This window comes from Erinaceus europaeus, chromosome 12 (genome assembly GCF_950295315.1).
Source record: "Erinaceus europaeus chromosome 12, mEriEur2.1, whole genome shotgun sequence".
In the NCBI taxonomy this organism is placed as follows: Eukaryota; Metazoa; Chordata; class Mammalia; order Eulipotyphla; family Erinaceidae; genus Erinaceus; species Erinaceus europaeus.
Window position 1 is genome coordinate 24,746,290 of NC_080173.1, and position 15,700 is coordinate 24,761,989.

The window sequence follows — 15,700 nt, forward strand, 5'->3', positions numbered from 1 at the left end:
GTGGTTCTAGGGCTTGAAGTGTGTGCCCTACTGGGTAAGCTATCTTTCAGTCCCTTGCTTAAATTCTTTCAAGTTCATTTGTCCCACCTTGAGATTTTTTTAAGGTCGGTTACTGTATATACTAAGGAGGACAGTGTTTGTATTCTCCCTTTATTTTTATTTTCTTTTGTTGTCACCAGGCTTTATTGCTCCCAGTTAATTTTTTTCAGATAGAGACTGAGACGGAGAGACAGTGGAAGAGAGGGAAAGAAACCAAAACATTAGTGTGGTGACTTGGCTTGAACCTGGGTCATAGACATGACAAAGCAGGTGCACTACCCAGGCTTTGGTAAAATGCCACATGTAAAATCCCACAAGTGTGGATGAATGGGAAACTCTCAACTAATGCTACCTACTACTAAGACCAGGGAAGTGCATTCTACTCTGCTGTGTGTTTTTGTATTTTAAATATATCTTGTAGTATATGTTATATATTATTTTTGGCATTTCAGCTTAGTTCTAGAGATTTGCCTTGCCCTAGTGCTATAGAGTTTGGCTAAGAAGTGATTTTTATGGGAAAAGAAAAGGTGTTATTGGTTAGTGAAACATAATAATTGTGGTGTCCTTTTTCTTCCTTCCAGTGTTCTAAGCTGTGTGGTGGAGGCTTGCGAACACGACTTGTGGTTTGTCAGCGGCCCAATGGTGAACGGTTTCCAGATTTGAGCTGTGAAATTCTTGATAAGCCTCCAGATCGTGAGCAGTGTAACACACATACTTGTCCTCAAGACGCTGGATGGAACACTGGCCCATGGAGTTCGGTACGGCCCTATTAATGTTTGATAACCACAGCATCCAACTAACATACCCAACTCTAAGTTCTAAGTGTCTGGGGGACACTTCTCTGCAACAGATAATTGTCATACTCACAAAGGCATCCCTGAAATTGTGTGATAAACAATCTATTATTGTCTTCATATTGATACGTCAGTATTACACATCAGTATTATGTTTTCACTATATTGTTAAAGTGATTTTACAGAATATGTGTCTTATATAAAAGTCTGGTGCCAAACTTAGGTAGACAGACAGATGGATAGGCAGACATATTTTTTAAAGAAAATAACTTCCTGTAATTATACTCTAAATTAATTTAAGCTGACAACTCAATAGCAGACATTTTCTTTTCAATTCTAAGCTGTGGTCGTTTTGACAGTTTGGCGAACGTACCTACTTATTGAGGTCAAAACAGTTTTTTTTTTTCATTGACTATAATTTGCCTCTGTGTGACTGGGGTACAACACTCAAGATAATCACTACTCCAAGATTGTGCCCACACAATAGCTGAGTTCATTTTTTTAAGACACAAAAGTCACAGCAGTGAACTCAATGACTTGGTATCTTTTTAACGTGTGTAAAATGTTTTTTCTCTTCTGTGAAAACAAAAAGTCCACTTGAGACCAGTTTTTGCTTTGGACCTGGATTTTCTCTCCTCTGCTTAGCTAGCAGCTAACAGTGTAAGACAGGTTTGCCACAGTAAATAGTATGCCAGCATCAGGGGCACTTCTTGACAAACAGAAGGATTGGCTATGACAAAAGAACACTTGGCTAAAATGTGCCATAGGCTATGGAACTATTAGGATAGTTTATAGAGTGAACATTCCAGGAAATAGATTAATTGCATTGAAACTGAGTTTAGTATTATATTAAGTTTTATCCAAAACCCTTTCTTTCTAATTCCATATGGTTCTGAGAAAATGTCTTAACCATTCTTGAAATCTGTCAGAGTGCAGATTAACTGAAGTGACATGGCTAATACCTGTTGACACTTCTAAGAGTCAAGGGTTTTAGTCACTGAGATTGTGTCTACAGATGCAACACTAGCTGTATAATCACATACTTGGTATTAAGTAGGAATCTAGAAGAATTTAGAGTGTATCTGGACTAGTACTATTTAACTGGGCTGTAAACATTTTATTCAAGAGCTTGAGAAATGCCATTCTGAGTCAGATATATAGTTCACCTAGAGCCTTTTGTAGGCAATATGAAAAAGATCAGAAATAACTTTAGAAGGTCAAGGACATCTTCTGACATTCCACACTTTCCCAAGTAACCTTTCATGAAAATTTTCCTTCTTGAGCCTGTTATATATTTTACCCTAATCAACTCAACCAGCAGCAATACCACGTTTCCCCAAATTTCATCTCTTTTTTTTTTACCAGAAAGCATCTCTTAATCTAACCCACAGAAGGTTTTCATGCGAGTTTATTATAGTGCAGTACAGCATTTTATATTGTGTCGCAATATATATTATATGTAAGTTTTCACAGTATTCTTCCTTGAGTATGTTTCAAATACAGCTCTTGTTCCTTTTCCCACCCTCACAGAATCACCACTCTCTCCCACAGACATTTTAAGAACATGAATACTAAAGTTTTAAAATACAGTCTGCTAATTGTACTACCCAGGAACTTTAAGGTTTTTGTTACTATAGTAGTTCTTGGGCTTTGTCAGTTTACTGGCACCCAGAGAAAAGCTTATGCTCTGTTATGCACAGAAGCAAATACCTGGGTTAAAATATTTTTGCTGTCTATATAAGTTTAATGCTTCCTTTGTATGATCATTGTCTGAATATATATATATATGTATATATATATACATATATATGTATATATATATTTAAGTGTTTTGCAGCTAGGAGCTATGCCACTTCTGTAAGGCTTTTGTGGCTTGGAAAAATGAAATCAGTAATATTTTTATTTAAATACATGTATCTGTAATATATTTCTTAGATACCTGTGTAAGAAGACAGTTTTCAGATTCCTATCATAGGATTTTGATTTTAACTTTATACTGATTTCTATAAATGCTCTGGTATTATTTGTTAGTAATTTCTAAATTCAAGTATACCTCACTGAGTTGTGTTAATAGCCATAAAGCCACTTACATGGTGCTTCATCAGTACAACTGACAGTGAAATGATCTATAACAAAAGAAAAAGTGTATTTGAGGTGCTAGCACATTGCTTTCAACAGAAAGCAAAACTGTATTAACAGATTTATTAGAAAACAAGGGCAACCCATGGTCCTCCAGTCTGGTTGCTTCCTCTACTTATTTCCATAGTTACAGCCACACTTAGAGATAGTGGTCAGAGTAATGCTGCTGTGAAAAAGCTTTCTCCAAGGTTAAAATGGACATACTCTAGTTCAACAATTGTTACTAAGCAGTTAACGTTTAAGAAAGAAACTAAGTCGCTTTAGCATGGCTTTCCTTGTCTCTAAAATGAAGGTTTTTAGAATCTAGCATTTAAGTAACCATTTTTAAACCCTTAGTTCTGGGTTTAAATCATTGCAGATTTAGATTCATGGTTGCGTAAGCTCTCGAAAAAGACAACCTTTTCTGTCCTCTTTTTCATATGTCCTTGTACTCTTTTTTTTTTTTTTTTTTTTTTTGCTATTTCCCCCCTTTTTGTTGCCCTTGTTGTTTATTGTTGCTGTTATCGTTGTTATTGTTGTTGGATAGGACAGTGAGAAATGGAGAGGGGAAGGGAAGACAGAGAGGGGGAGAGAAAAATAGACACCAGCAGATCTGCTTCACCACCTGTGAAGCAACCCCCTGCAAGTGGGGAGCTGGGGCTTGAACCAGGCTCCTTACGCTGGTCCTTGGGCTTCATGCCATGTGCGCTTAACCCGTTGGCGCCCTGTGTCTTTGTACTCTTTCTTGGTTATTCCTTGTCAGTGCCTTTCAGCCTGCCTACTTCTGTAACCAGTCCCAGGAGCAGACAGCACAGGTCCACAGTCCCTCTATAGTAAGTTCATTCATCAAGATAATTAATCTAAAAAAAGGTTATACATTCCTTTCTGCATTTCCCTGTGTATCTGCTAACTCATCAACTTGGTGACTGGGGTTCTTCTCAGTAGAAATTGCTTCCTTGGGTTTTTCATGATTAGCCTAAGTGTCTCTGAACCTTGCCTTAACAATTTGGAATAATGCTAGTCTACCCAAGTAATGAAAATTTATGAGCTCATGAAGGAACTGTGATTTTGTTTCTGCCTGGTCAACTTATGAATATGTGTCTACCTCATTTTCATATAAAAGTTTGCAGCTTCCATAGATAGAGAAAATGACTCATCAGTATTTTTAAAATTTTTCTTTATTAGGGGATTAATAGTTTACAGTCCACAGTAAAATACAATAGTGTACATGTTTAGCATGTCCACATAACAATACAACCCCCACTAAGTCCTCCTCTGCCATCTTGTTCGAGGACTTAAACACCACCCCCCATCCTATCAGTATTTTATCACCTCACCACCTCTATCTCTAGCAAAAATAAAGACTGTAAATATCACTGTCATGTTTCCTGAATACAGTTTTAAGCAGATAAACCTAGTATTAACAGAATGTGTTGAGCAATAGAGATTTCTATGTTTGAATAATAAAACATATTTATTTTTCCATGTTATTTAATTTTACATACAATGTTTAAAAATCAGTGTTAATCAGCGGACAAAAAGGAAAATAGATTGTGTGAATTAGATATGCCTGTGTATGGTTCTTTTAGTTTAAAAAAGATGCATTTTAATCTTCTCTATTTCTTCTAACCTTTACCAGATCTCTTCGAATCTGAGTATGCAAGAAATATGCTTTATATAATTAGATAATTTTAAAAATGTGATTTAAATGGGCACTTTAAAAATATTGCTGAATTGAAAAGTGATGCACAGTAATTTAAACAAAAGTATATGAGGCTTAACATTTATTATTTTTTTTCTAATATGGTTGTCCTGAGTTATTGAGTCTCAACTATGAAATATGAATGCTCCATTTGTTGAACTTTTAGATAATGATAAAACATAGCCAGAAGACAAAAAAAAAAGTTGATTAGAAGAAATAATTCTGAAATGTAAGAGGAACTAGTTACAGGAAAAAAGCTAACCTGATGTGCATAAATTTGATCACACCTTATTCTCTGTGTTCAGCTAACTGTAAAACATTTGTCAATTTTGTTATTTGTTCACCTGCAATACATTTCAGAAAACATATTTTATTAATAAAATAAAGCATTATAACAATAAACCTGGAAGTTTTAAGAGAGCCTGCAGTTTTCAGACAATTGTAATTTATACATATGACTCCAGAAACCTGCCCATTTCCCTACTGAGCTGCCATTGGATGATGAGAGTGAAGGGGCCGAAACCAGAGGAGTTTCCTATATGACTGAAAGGCTTTTCTCTAAGGTGCTGCCCCTTCCTCCAAAGCAGATGATGAGAATTATTTTTCTGAATATCTACTGTGTATCCAGCCAAGTTAAATAAATACAAATCACTTTTACCTACCATATTTCTCCAAGTGAAGGAATAGCTTATGAATCCAGTTGATTATGGGAAAATTTGCTCTGGTAGTGAGAAGACCTCAGCATTAGTTTAATGATTGTTTTTCTAATATGATTGTCCTGAATCATTGAGTCCCACTATGAAATATAAATGATTTTGAATATGAGTAATATTATTAATCCTCCATTATTGGTAGAAAGCAGTACTCCTTTCTCAATATGAGTATTTTAAAATTCTGTTCATCACCAGAGGATCTACCTTAAACTCAAACTCCCTTCAAGCTGCAATACTTAGTTAGTATTAACACTAACTCCAACACAGAAAATACATATTATTACTGTTATTGGTAAATTCCCGTAAGACACTTCAAATAGTTGATTATGTTCAGTGGCAAAATATCTCTCTCATTTTAAATATATTGTATTAATCAGATTAAGAAGATGATATAAATATTTTGACAATAATACTATCACATTTAGTTTACATGGTTTTTTTTTTTTTTTTTTAGTTACATGATTTTTCAAAATACATGTGGGGATTTTTTTTTTTTGCTACAAAACATTTTAGATATACTGCTAGTGTTTTCTGGAAAACTGTAAGAATAACGTCTCTATCAATATAAATTATAAAACCAATTTTTCAAGCCAAAATACTACAACATAGGAGATTGCAAAGTTTATTTGACTTCAGTATATAGTACAATAATAAACCTTTTACTCAGATATGTTCAAACCAAGGAAAGCAAGATCTGCATTTATATCAGAAGAGATAAAGCTTAGTTGGCTTTTTTTTCCCTTCAGTACTTATAGTGATTGTGTGCCTATCAGAATCGTTGTTCCTGCCTTCTGATAACTGATGATGCCATGATAACTTGACAGATTTCTATTTCTATGGTTTTAAAAAGGTGGGTGGGGGGCAAGGTTAGCAGCGTGATTAGACCCTGAGGAGGAGTGTAGGTCCCTTTGCTGACTTACATCTTAGAATTAACTCTCTGGAATGGAAATTTTGGAATGTGGTGTGGGAGGCAGACAAGGGGGGGAGAGACTTGATTAGAAAGGCAGTTGAGGAGGATTTATTTCACAGGGAGGGAGTAAAACATTCTATCCATTTAAAGGAATGACACTTTCAAAAGTCATTTTTTAGCAAATACTTTTTGTGTGCCTACTACTGACTAGCACTGTTCTAAGTGTTATGGATATAGTATTGAACAAGTCAGAACTCATTATTCTGTTGGGTTGCCAGAAAAATCACGATACATTTCTGCACAGAAAAACATAGAAAAAGACATCATGACTTTCCAACCACCCACTAGTAGAGGAAGAGAACACTGGTATTAGTGGAGTAAAACTAACTACTGGCATAATTATTATTATTTTTTTCCTGGCAGTATCACTACAGTTGTGAAAATAGAAGTTGTAGGCCTGGGGGATAGTACAGCAGTAGCATACAGGACTTGCATGCAAGAGGTCTCAGATTCAATCCCTGGCTCCACCAATAGCCAAAACTAAGTGTGGTACTCTGTACTGAAAGAAAGACAGGAGAAAAAAAAAGCTGCAAGTCACTTTCAAGGTAGATATCTCATGCTTGTTAGCAAACATTGTTCAATAAATATTAACTAACCAGTTCTGTCTTTCTTTTTATATGGTCTATTGCCCATTTTCAATGACAAATGCTTCTTGGTCAATGGCATGAAATCTTTTTTTTATATTTATTTTATTTATTTATTCCCTTTTGTTGCCCTTGTTGTTTTATTGTTGTAGTTATTATTGTTGTTGTCGTTGTTGGATAGGACAGAGAGAAATGGAGAGAGGAGGGGAAGACAGAGAGGAGGAGAGAAAGATAGACACCTGCAGACCTGCTTCACCGCCTGTGAAGCAACTCCCCTGCAGGTGGGGAGCCGGGGTTCGAACTGGGATCCTTATGCCGGTCCTTGTGCTTTGCGCCACCTGCGCTTAACCCGCTGCACTACAGCCCGACTCCCTGGCATGAAATCTTTAAAAAGCTAATCAGAGAATATGCTTCTCTTCATCTTTACATTAGAATCCATGTATGAGTTCAGTGGTCTGAAAGGCAAGATCCCTTGCTGGGATCTTAAGTGTGGGATGTTGTGGCAGAGGGTAGAGTTCTAGTTTCCCCCTTGTAGTTTATCAGGTGCCACTAAAAAGGCCTGGCATGTATGGATTTCTATACTGCCCCCCCCCTTTTCTTCTTCTTCCAAAGTGGAATTGTTTTCATGGATGGATTTAATGATCACAGATTCCCTTTCCGGAAATGTATAAAATAAAATTGACAAACAAGAAAGGAGTATGCAGGAAGTTTAATAGAAGATCATCAGGGGTGGGGCAGTGGCACACCGGGTTAAACGAATATAGTATGAAGTGCAAGAACGCACCCAAGGATCCTGGTTCAAGGCCCCTAGCTCCCCACCTGTAGGGAGGTCACTTCCCAAGTGATCTCTCTCCTTGTCTTGCTCCTCCGCCCATCTCAATTTCTCTCTGATCTATTCAATAAAAATGAAAAATGGCTGCTAGAAATAGTGGGTTTATAGTGCTGGCACTGAGCCCCAGCGATAATGCTGGAGGCAAAAAAAATCATCAAATAGGTTGAACCTACAAAGTCATCATTCTTAGTCATATGTACCTTTTATGCCATGTGCAAACACTTTCTTTCCTGCAGTAATAGGAGTTTCTCTACCTCTTCTTTGCAAACTGGAAGCTACTAACCACAGGTAGTTAATATGGAGTATTTGCATGCATTTTAAGTTGTATGTGATTTTAATAATGCAGTTTAAGCAACCACCTAAGGATCCTGGCTACTATGGTGGGTGGGAAACCAGGGAAATAGCTCAGTTGGTAGAGCATCAGACTTATGCCTGAAGTTCCAGGTTTGAATCCTGGCACTACATGTGTCAGAATAGAGCTCTGGTTCCTTTCCTCCACCCCCTCATCCTCATGTGAAGCTCCCATATGTAGTAAATAAATCTTAAAATAATTCAAGGAATCAATAAACTTATAAAAGTAAGTTGGAAAGTAAAATCCTATGTGAGCATATAAAGGGTCCCTTCACCAGATTCCCTTGCATCTAGTAAGTAGCTTTCTCTTGCTTTTCTGTTTTATGCTTTTGTTTTGCAACACTTTGGTGGTGTTTCCTGATAGCTGGGAATATGTAAAAAGCAGAAAACAGTGGAAAGGGAGGCTATCAGAGCAAGTTGTCTAAAGAACAGTAACTCCAAAGCCTCAGTGTAAAACAGCTGTTAAAACAAATGCTCCTCCTGTGCATTTCAGAGTTCAAGTTCATCGTAGCAGTTCAGTTAAGGGGAAAGAATGTTTATCTGTTCAGTGGGCCGAAAGGGCAGTGCTTGCTTGATTTTTTTTTTTTTTTGAGAAAGCAAAAATGGAAAACCCCAGGTAGCCACCTTGTAGAAGTTTCTATATCAAGAGCTCATTCCCACTTTGTAAGACAAGTTTCATGAAAGCGGCTTTTCATATCTCTAAGCCCCGCAGGTGAAGGTTGGGCCCATTAACTTCATGAGGCTCTGACTGAAACTTTGGAAGATTCCAAATAGAGACATGATCTTCTCCATCCCCTTAATATTTATCTTTTAATGTCACAACATGTAATATCCCCAGTGTTAAGATGCACTTACAGATTCATTAACTTTCCTAGTCCATGTTGTCACTCCCCAGAAATTAATATTTATGCAGCAACATTGAGTGCAGATTGACGGGAGATATGTCTTCAATTCTCTTTTCCAGCGGCCATATAAAGGAATTGTTTGTCTTCCTTTGGGACAACATCCTGAATTTAAGTGTAAGCCATTCAGATGACCTGTTTTCTTTCTCTCTTTCTTTCTTAAAGCAATTATTTTTACTTTCAGTTTGTGTACTAAGATGAGAAACAATTCAAATAATTTTCTGTTAAATTATCTCAAAGTGGACGCATAGATAGCTTCAGGGATCTAAAAGAGTTGTTCTTCTTCATTTAGACTTCCACAGTGTATTTCCTGCTACAATTCTAGGAAGAGCCTTAGTTGTTGTTGTTGCTATTATTATTATTATTATCATTATTATTATTATTATAACAATGACTTACATTTTGGAATATCTTCCTTTTGCTAGGAATTATGCAAAGCAGTTCACACATATTATTTAACTTAATCCTCTCTGCTCTGTGATGTTAGCACTATCAAAAAGTTAGCTGGTTAGTTATAGTTTATACTGCTTGGAAGCTGTGGAATCAGGGTTTGAACTTGAGACTTTCTGAATGTGAAGCCCCTGGCAGTAGTCAACACAATCCTCTGGTGTCACACTGTTCAATTGGTGATGTGGTGAAATATGATCTCTGCAGAAAGAGACTGTCCAAATTTTAAGATTTTCTGCTCTCCCAGATTATGACTCCTCGAAGCATTCTGCAATTATTGGACCACTCACAAATTTTCTTGCAGGATGACTCTCATTTAAAAAAAAAGTTTCCCTAAAAATTAAACCAAATAAAAATGATTTGGACTTTCTAGAAGACTTTGAGCTTCCAGTATTTATTTATTAAGCACATGTTAGGTGGTATTTCTGTCATTTTAATATATAAAGAGAAATGGACTAAATAGAGATAATAAATTCAAAGCATTTTCTTTGTTGTTATCTTGCAAATAAGCAGGATGGATAAGTCAGAATTGATTGAAGCCAGTTATGGGATTTGCAAATATCTGTGGTGATGAAGTATGTTGTTGAATGTAATGTTTTGTCACACTACAAGTGAATGATGAAAAAAGAGGAAATTTTTAAAATTTATCTTAAAATTATTGCACACTTGGAGCCAGGCAAGTGACACAGTGAATAAAGTATTGTACTCTCAAGTATTAAGATTCAGATGTGATCCCCAGTATCACATATGCCAGAGTGATGTTCTGGTTTTTTTTCTCTTCTTTCTCATATGAATAAAGAAATGTCTTCTTTAGAAATGATCTCTTAGTTGATCCTTAAAGATTTCCCCTTTATCGTGTATTTGAAATGACCCCTATCTCCATTCAATCATTCTCAGCTTTCATTATTAAATTCTCTCCCTATGAAGAATGCTTACATGTTCTTCTGAGTTCTGGTCTTGGTTCCCTTATACCACTGCTGAAAACTATCAAAAAGAATTTACATGAGTAGAACCATTTGATTGTTGTCTTACTTTTTTACTCATTCTATTAACCTTAATCACCTCCAGTTCCATATATGTCATCCAAAAGGCTACAACATCAATAGTAGAATAGAGGGAATGGGGAAGAAGAAGTGAGCATATTATGAAACTATACCCCTGAAATCTTATAATTTTGTAAACCATTTTAAAATCACTAATAAAGATATATTTTACAAAAGAAAATAAATCATCTCGTACTCATAACTCTCTAGTTGAAATAAAATACATTGAATGTGATGAAATGTCTCCCAAAGTATTTCTTGAGTGAAAACTATGCAACAGGAAGTTGAACTCTTCTTTTGGCTATGTTACATCATTTTTCCCATTGGCAAGGAAGCCATTCACTTAGGATTCTGTGCATATGTTCCCTTTCTTCACTCTTCTGACTACCATTGTACTCCTTGGGCCATATGATAGTGAATGATAATGCAGAGATTGTATTATGTGATGGGACAGAAATTGTGGGGTTGCTTCTTTCTTATTGAAGGCAAAGGAAGAAGTGGACCTATGCCCATCACATTTTAAGTGAAAACTTGTTTCCCAAATCATGAAATCAGGTTGGGGGAGATAGCATAGTGATTAAGCAATACAAAAAATAAACCATGCTTGAGGCTCTGCTGTTCAATTCCTCAAACCACCATAAGCCAGGGTTGAGCAGTGCTCTGCTTAAACAAACAAATAAAAGCATTTATTTATTTGTCCCAAATCTTGATTTTCTTCTGGTAGAAGAGGCTCACTGTTCAAGCTTGATGTATTTAATCAATGTGAGCATACCATAAATAATGCATAAATAAATGAATGACTACCCAAGAGCTGAACTTCTTATTACATTGTCCTCGAAATCATGCAATAAATAACTAACTTGTAGGAGGGAAATGTTTTTAAGAGTTGCATAGGAGTCTGGAGAGGTAATTAAATGACAGATTGCAGGACTTGCATGCATGAAGTTCTGAGGTTGATCCCAGCACTGTGTATGTCATAGTGAAGCTCTAGTTTTCTTTCTCTTAATAAAGCTATTCTAAAATTGCTAGCATCCTGGGAACTAGCATAGTGGTAGAACTCTGTACATCCAAGCATGCGATCCCAAGTTTGATATTTGGCATTACATATCCCTGAATACTTTTCCGGCTGCTGTCTTTCTCCTCTTCCTTCCTATCTTTATCTCATTAAATAAATAACATTAAAAACAATAAAGATAAAATTTATTAATAAATAATAAACACACAGTACTGGTGGACAGTGTTATGTACATAGTCATTTCTTAACCTGGAGAGTTGCGTGGTCTTTATTTGGGGAAGAATTTTGGAGATGTTGGGGCACTATGTCTATACATTGCTCTTCAACTGGTCAGGAAAAGATGAGAGAAAGAGAGGGGGAGTGTGTGTGTGTAGAGAAAGGGAGTGGGGGGGCCAGGTGGTGGTGCACCTGGTTGAGAGCACATGTTGCAGTGCACAAGGACTCGGGTTCAAGTCCCCAGTCCCCACCTGCAGGGGGACAGCTTTGTAAGTGATGAAGTGGTGTTGCAGGTGTCTCTCTCACTCTCTCTATATCTCCCCCTTACTTCTCTATTTCTGGCTGTCTTTATCCAATAAATAAAAATAAAAAAATTGAAAAAGAGAAATGGAGTGGAAAGTAGCAAATGTGGAATATTGGTAGTTCAGGAATCTGAATAAAGGCCATAAGGAACTTCTCTTTGTGATGGTTATGCCTTTAAAAAAAAAAAAATCAAAACTAATTTTTTAAAAAACATATGGCTTTTTAAACTTTTTTTAAAAAAAGATTTTACTTATTTCACTAATGAGAAAGATACGAGGAGAGAGAGAAAGAGCCAGACATCACTCTGCTACATGTGCTGCCAGGGATTGAACTCGGGACCTCAGGCTTGAGCGTCTAGTTTCTTAGCCACTGCACCACCTCCCGGACCACCAAAACTCATTTTTCAACTTTAAAAAAAAAAGAGTATACATTTAGCTTCACATGGGAGCAAAGAGTAGTTCTAGATTTATTTGAGGACTTAAAACCTTTCTGACACATAACTTTTTCACCTTGGATTTGCAGTGTAACATTCTCATGAAAGTAGTGAATACTTGAGCTCCAATACAACAGAAAGTCTTTACTGGTTTTTCACTAACTTTTCCTCATGACTTTCTCTTCTCTTTATTTCCTTTTCCTTTTCATTCTTTACCACTTCCTACACAGATAAAAATAAAAATATCTTTATTCCTCCTAGAACCCTTCCCAAGGAAATCTAGACTTTCATAGCAAGTCTTGCCAGTAAACTACAGTGATATCATCATATGCAGAGTTCTTTTATCTGTTGCTTCCTAGTTAACACCCAGATTCTTCTTGTTGGTTGCATTTATTTCAGTAGGAAGTAAAGTATCTGGAACATCTTGGCAGTGGTAGGTTAGAGCAGTGATGTTCAGAAGCATGTTTATTGTAGTTGGTCATTGCTATGAGTGGGAACTGATTCACGTTGTACATGTCATGTTCTCTGTAGACCAGGACTTCCCAAGTCTTTTAGCTTGCTATCTTGAACTTAACTGCTGTTTGTCAGGCCCTTTTGTCACTCTGACCCACAAAGAAGCTCAGTGTGACCGATTCCAGTCAAATTAGTTAAAATCCCAAGGCACTCTGGGGATGGGAGACAGGGAAGGAGGGGTGGAATAGAACTGTGGGGACTGGGTGCATAATGTCATTATTTGCTTGCGACAATAACTGCACTGTAAGCATTAACCTCAGTAAAAATAAAAATAATAATAATAATCAGTTCAGTTCTGAGAGCCTTGTTGAAGGACTTTTAAAGAGCCTTTCAGTAAATGACTAGTTCTCAAGTGTGATTTCTACCCCTCACTGGACATTGGACAGTCTCGAAATCTCTAGTTGTCACTAATGAGGTAGGCGTGGTACTGGTGTCTAGTTAATAGAAACCATGGGTATTGCTAAGTATGCATTCTATAATGCTCAGCACAATCCCTAACAATAAGAAATTACTCACTCAAAAAGTCAAAATAGTAGTATCAAAGTTGAGAAGCCGTAAGAAGATGAAGGCATCATTATTATCAAAAGACAAGTTGAAGTCACCATCACAAGTTTTGAGGAGTAACCCTGACTTGCTACCAGAAAGAACTTCTCTCTGGAGAGTTAAAAACTCCATCAAATGCTAATATGACATTCCAAGAAGTCATCAGGATCAGTCAGATTTTTAAAGATAAGCTGAAAATAGATCTCAAAATTGTCTTGCTAGTCTGTCAATTTACAAACCAAGAATCAGAGCCACTCATGGCATGAGGCAGAGAGGATCAGAACTATTGGATGTTGTGAAAGTCCAGCTGTGATCAGTATACATTCTGAGGGACAGCTTTAGCAGGGGTAATCAATTGGAAGAAAGACATAAATGTAACTGCTATTTATTTTCTCTCTCTTTGGCACTGAGAACTCATGCCTGCATATTTCTAAGACTCCTGGCAGATTCTTTTTTCTTTCAATTTTAGATAAGACAGAGAGATAGAGAAGTGGGGGAGAGAGATCAGTGAGAGGTACCACAGCACTGCTCTGTCACTCTTGAAGCTTCCTCTGGTGTCATGCATGGTGCTCCTGTGTGGTATCAGGGGCTCAAACCCAGGTGCTCATGCATGGTAAGGTGTGCACTCTATAGGGTGAGCTACTATATTGCCCCCAAAGCTGGAAATTCCAAGAAAACAAGGGCTTTACCTATGTGTTTGCAATATTTGGATCATCCTTACAGCACTGAAGCACTGCATGGATAGATGGATGGATGGATGGATGGATGGATGGATGGATGGATAGATATGTAGGTAGATAGATACCCATCCCTTGATGGATGGATAGATAGGTAGATAGATAGATAGATAGAGACATCCATCCCTTGTAATCTTGTCTCAAATGCTGCTTCCCTTATCCATGGCACAATTTGCACATATGTGATGGTTCAGTCATGTCTAGGCATTGGTATTAGAGCTGATATTTAAGAATTCCTTTTTGGGACTTTTTTTTGTGTGTGTGTGCCAGGGATTGAATGTAGGTGCTCACACATACAACACATACAAAGCATATGCTCTATCACTGTGCTATATCCCTGCTCCTTTTTTTTTTTTTTATACTATAGGGTCCATCCTAGTGCTTCTGTCTACAAAGTATAGGGACACACTTCTGATTAGAGACCTATCAGGCAGTACAGAAAGTATCACTGGGTTGTAAATAGGCATGAGTCAGGCTTTCTGAGCACTACCAGCACAGGGACCAGATAATTCTTTATTTAGGGGCTGTCTTGTGCTATGTAAGAAAGTTAACAGCATCCTCAGTCTCTTCTACCAGTTAGCCATAGCAGACGCTTTTTGTTATAATAACCAGAAATGTCTTCAGACATTGTCACCTCCCCACCCCTGTAGTTCTGTGGAATTTTTAGAGCAAAACCTTTCCTTCCACACGTGTATGTGTGTTAGGTGGGAGGAGCCCACAGCATTTCCCAACTATGCTTGATGAAACTATGAAGTTCTTTTTTTTTTTTCTTGAGTCTGAGAAGTCTTTGAGGTTATAAAATTGTTCCCTTCCTCCTCTCAGGGAAGATAAATCATTACATTGGAGAGACCACGGGATTTCACATTCCATTTTTTCTTTAACCCATCAGAGGAAACCATGTGTAAGGTGATCAGCTTTTTCAGATGTGTGCCATTAACTTGTCTTTTCAGTATATGAACTTCTGGGGCAAAAAGGTCTTAAGTTATCCCTTAAGAACTCAGAACTCTCCTTTTCAGAACTCTCCTTTCCACTTTGCAGATCTTGCCTGCTTTCACAAATGAAAACACTATATTTACCCACTCCAACCCTCACATTGCACACAAAACCATATGCACATTTAGAATGGCAGTATTGTGTGAAATAGGACATTTTAGATGATGTAGCTCTAGGCCTAAAAGGAGAATCAGTCTCCATTCTTGTCCTTAAAAAGGTCATGATGATGGCAGTAAATACTATTAGTGGCTCCAATGCTTTGAAACTAGAGAAGAAATATATCACTAGATGAAAGGCCAAAAAGAAAAAAAAAAGAAAGAAAGAAAGAGAAAAAGAATCCAAGACACTGTCATCAACCTAAGAAGTTTTATGGTGGATCTTAAATTGTAAAGGACTATTGGCTTTTTCCACAATGTTTAAATTTTATTTGGTGCAAGATTGCAGAAAGTTTA

The 15,700-nt window shown here is 36.9% G+C and overlaps 1 protein-coding gene across 4 annotated transcripts in view; it reads left to right on the top strand.

The window, feature by feature from the left end:
- ADAMTS9 (ADAM metallopeptidase with thrombospondin type 1 motif 9) overlaps positions 1-15,700 on the top strand; it is a 196,666-nt gene that overhangs the window by 113,885 nt on the left and 67,081 nt on the right. For all 4 annotated transcript variants that reach the window (XM_060202966.1, XM_060202965.1, XM_007520619.2 and 1 more), the window contains one exon: positions 621-797. In XM_060202966.1, the coding sequence (XP_060058949.1) occupies positions 621-797 (177 nt within the window). The remainder of the gene's footprint in view (positions 1-620; positions 798-15,700) is intronic.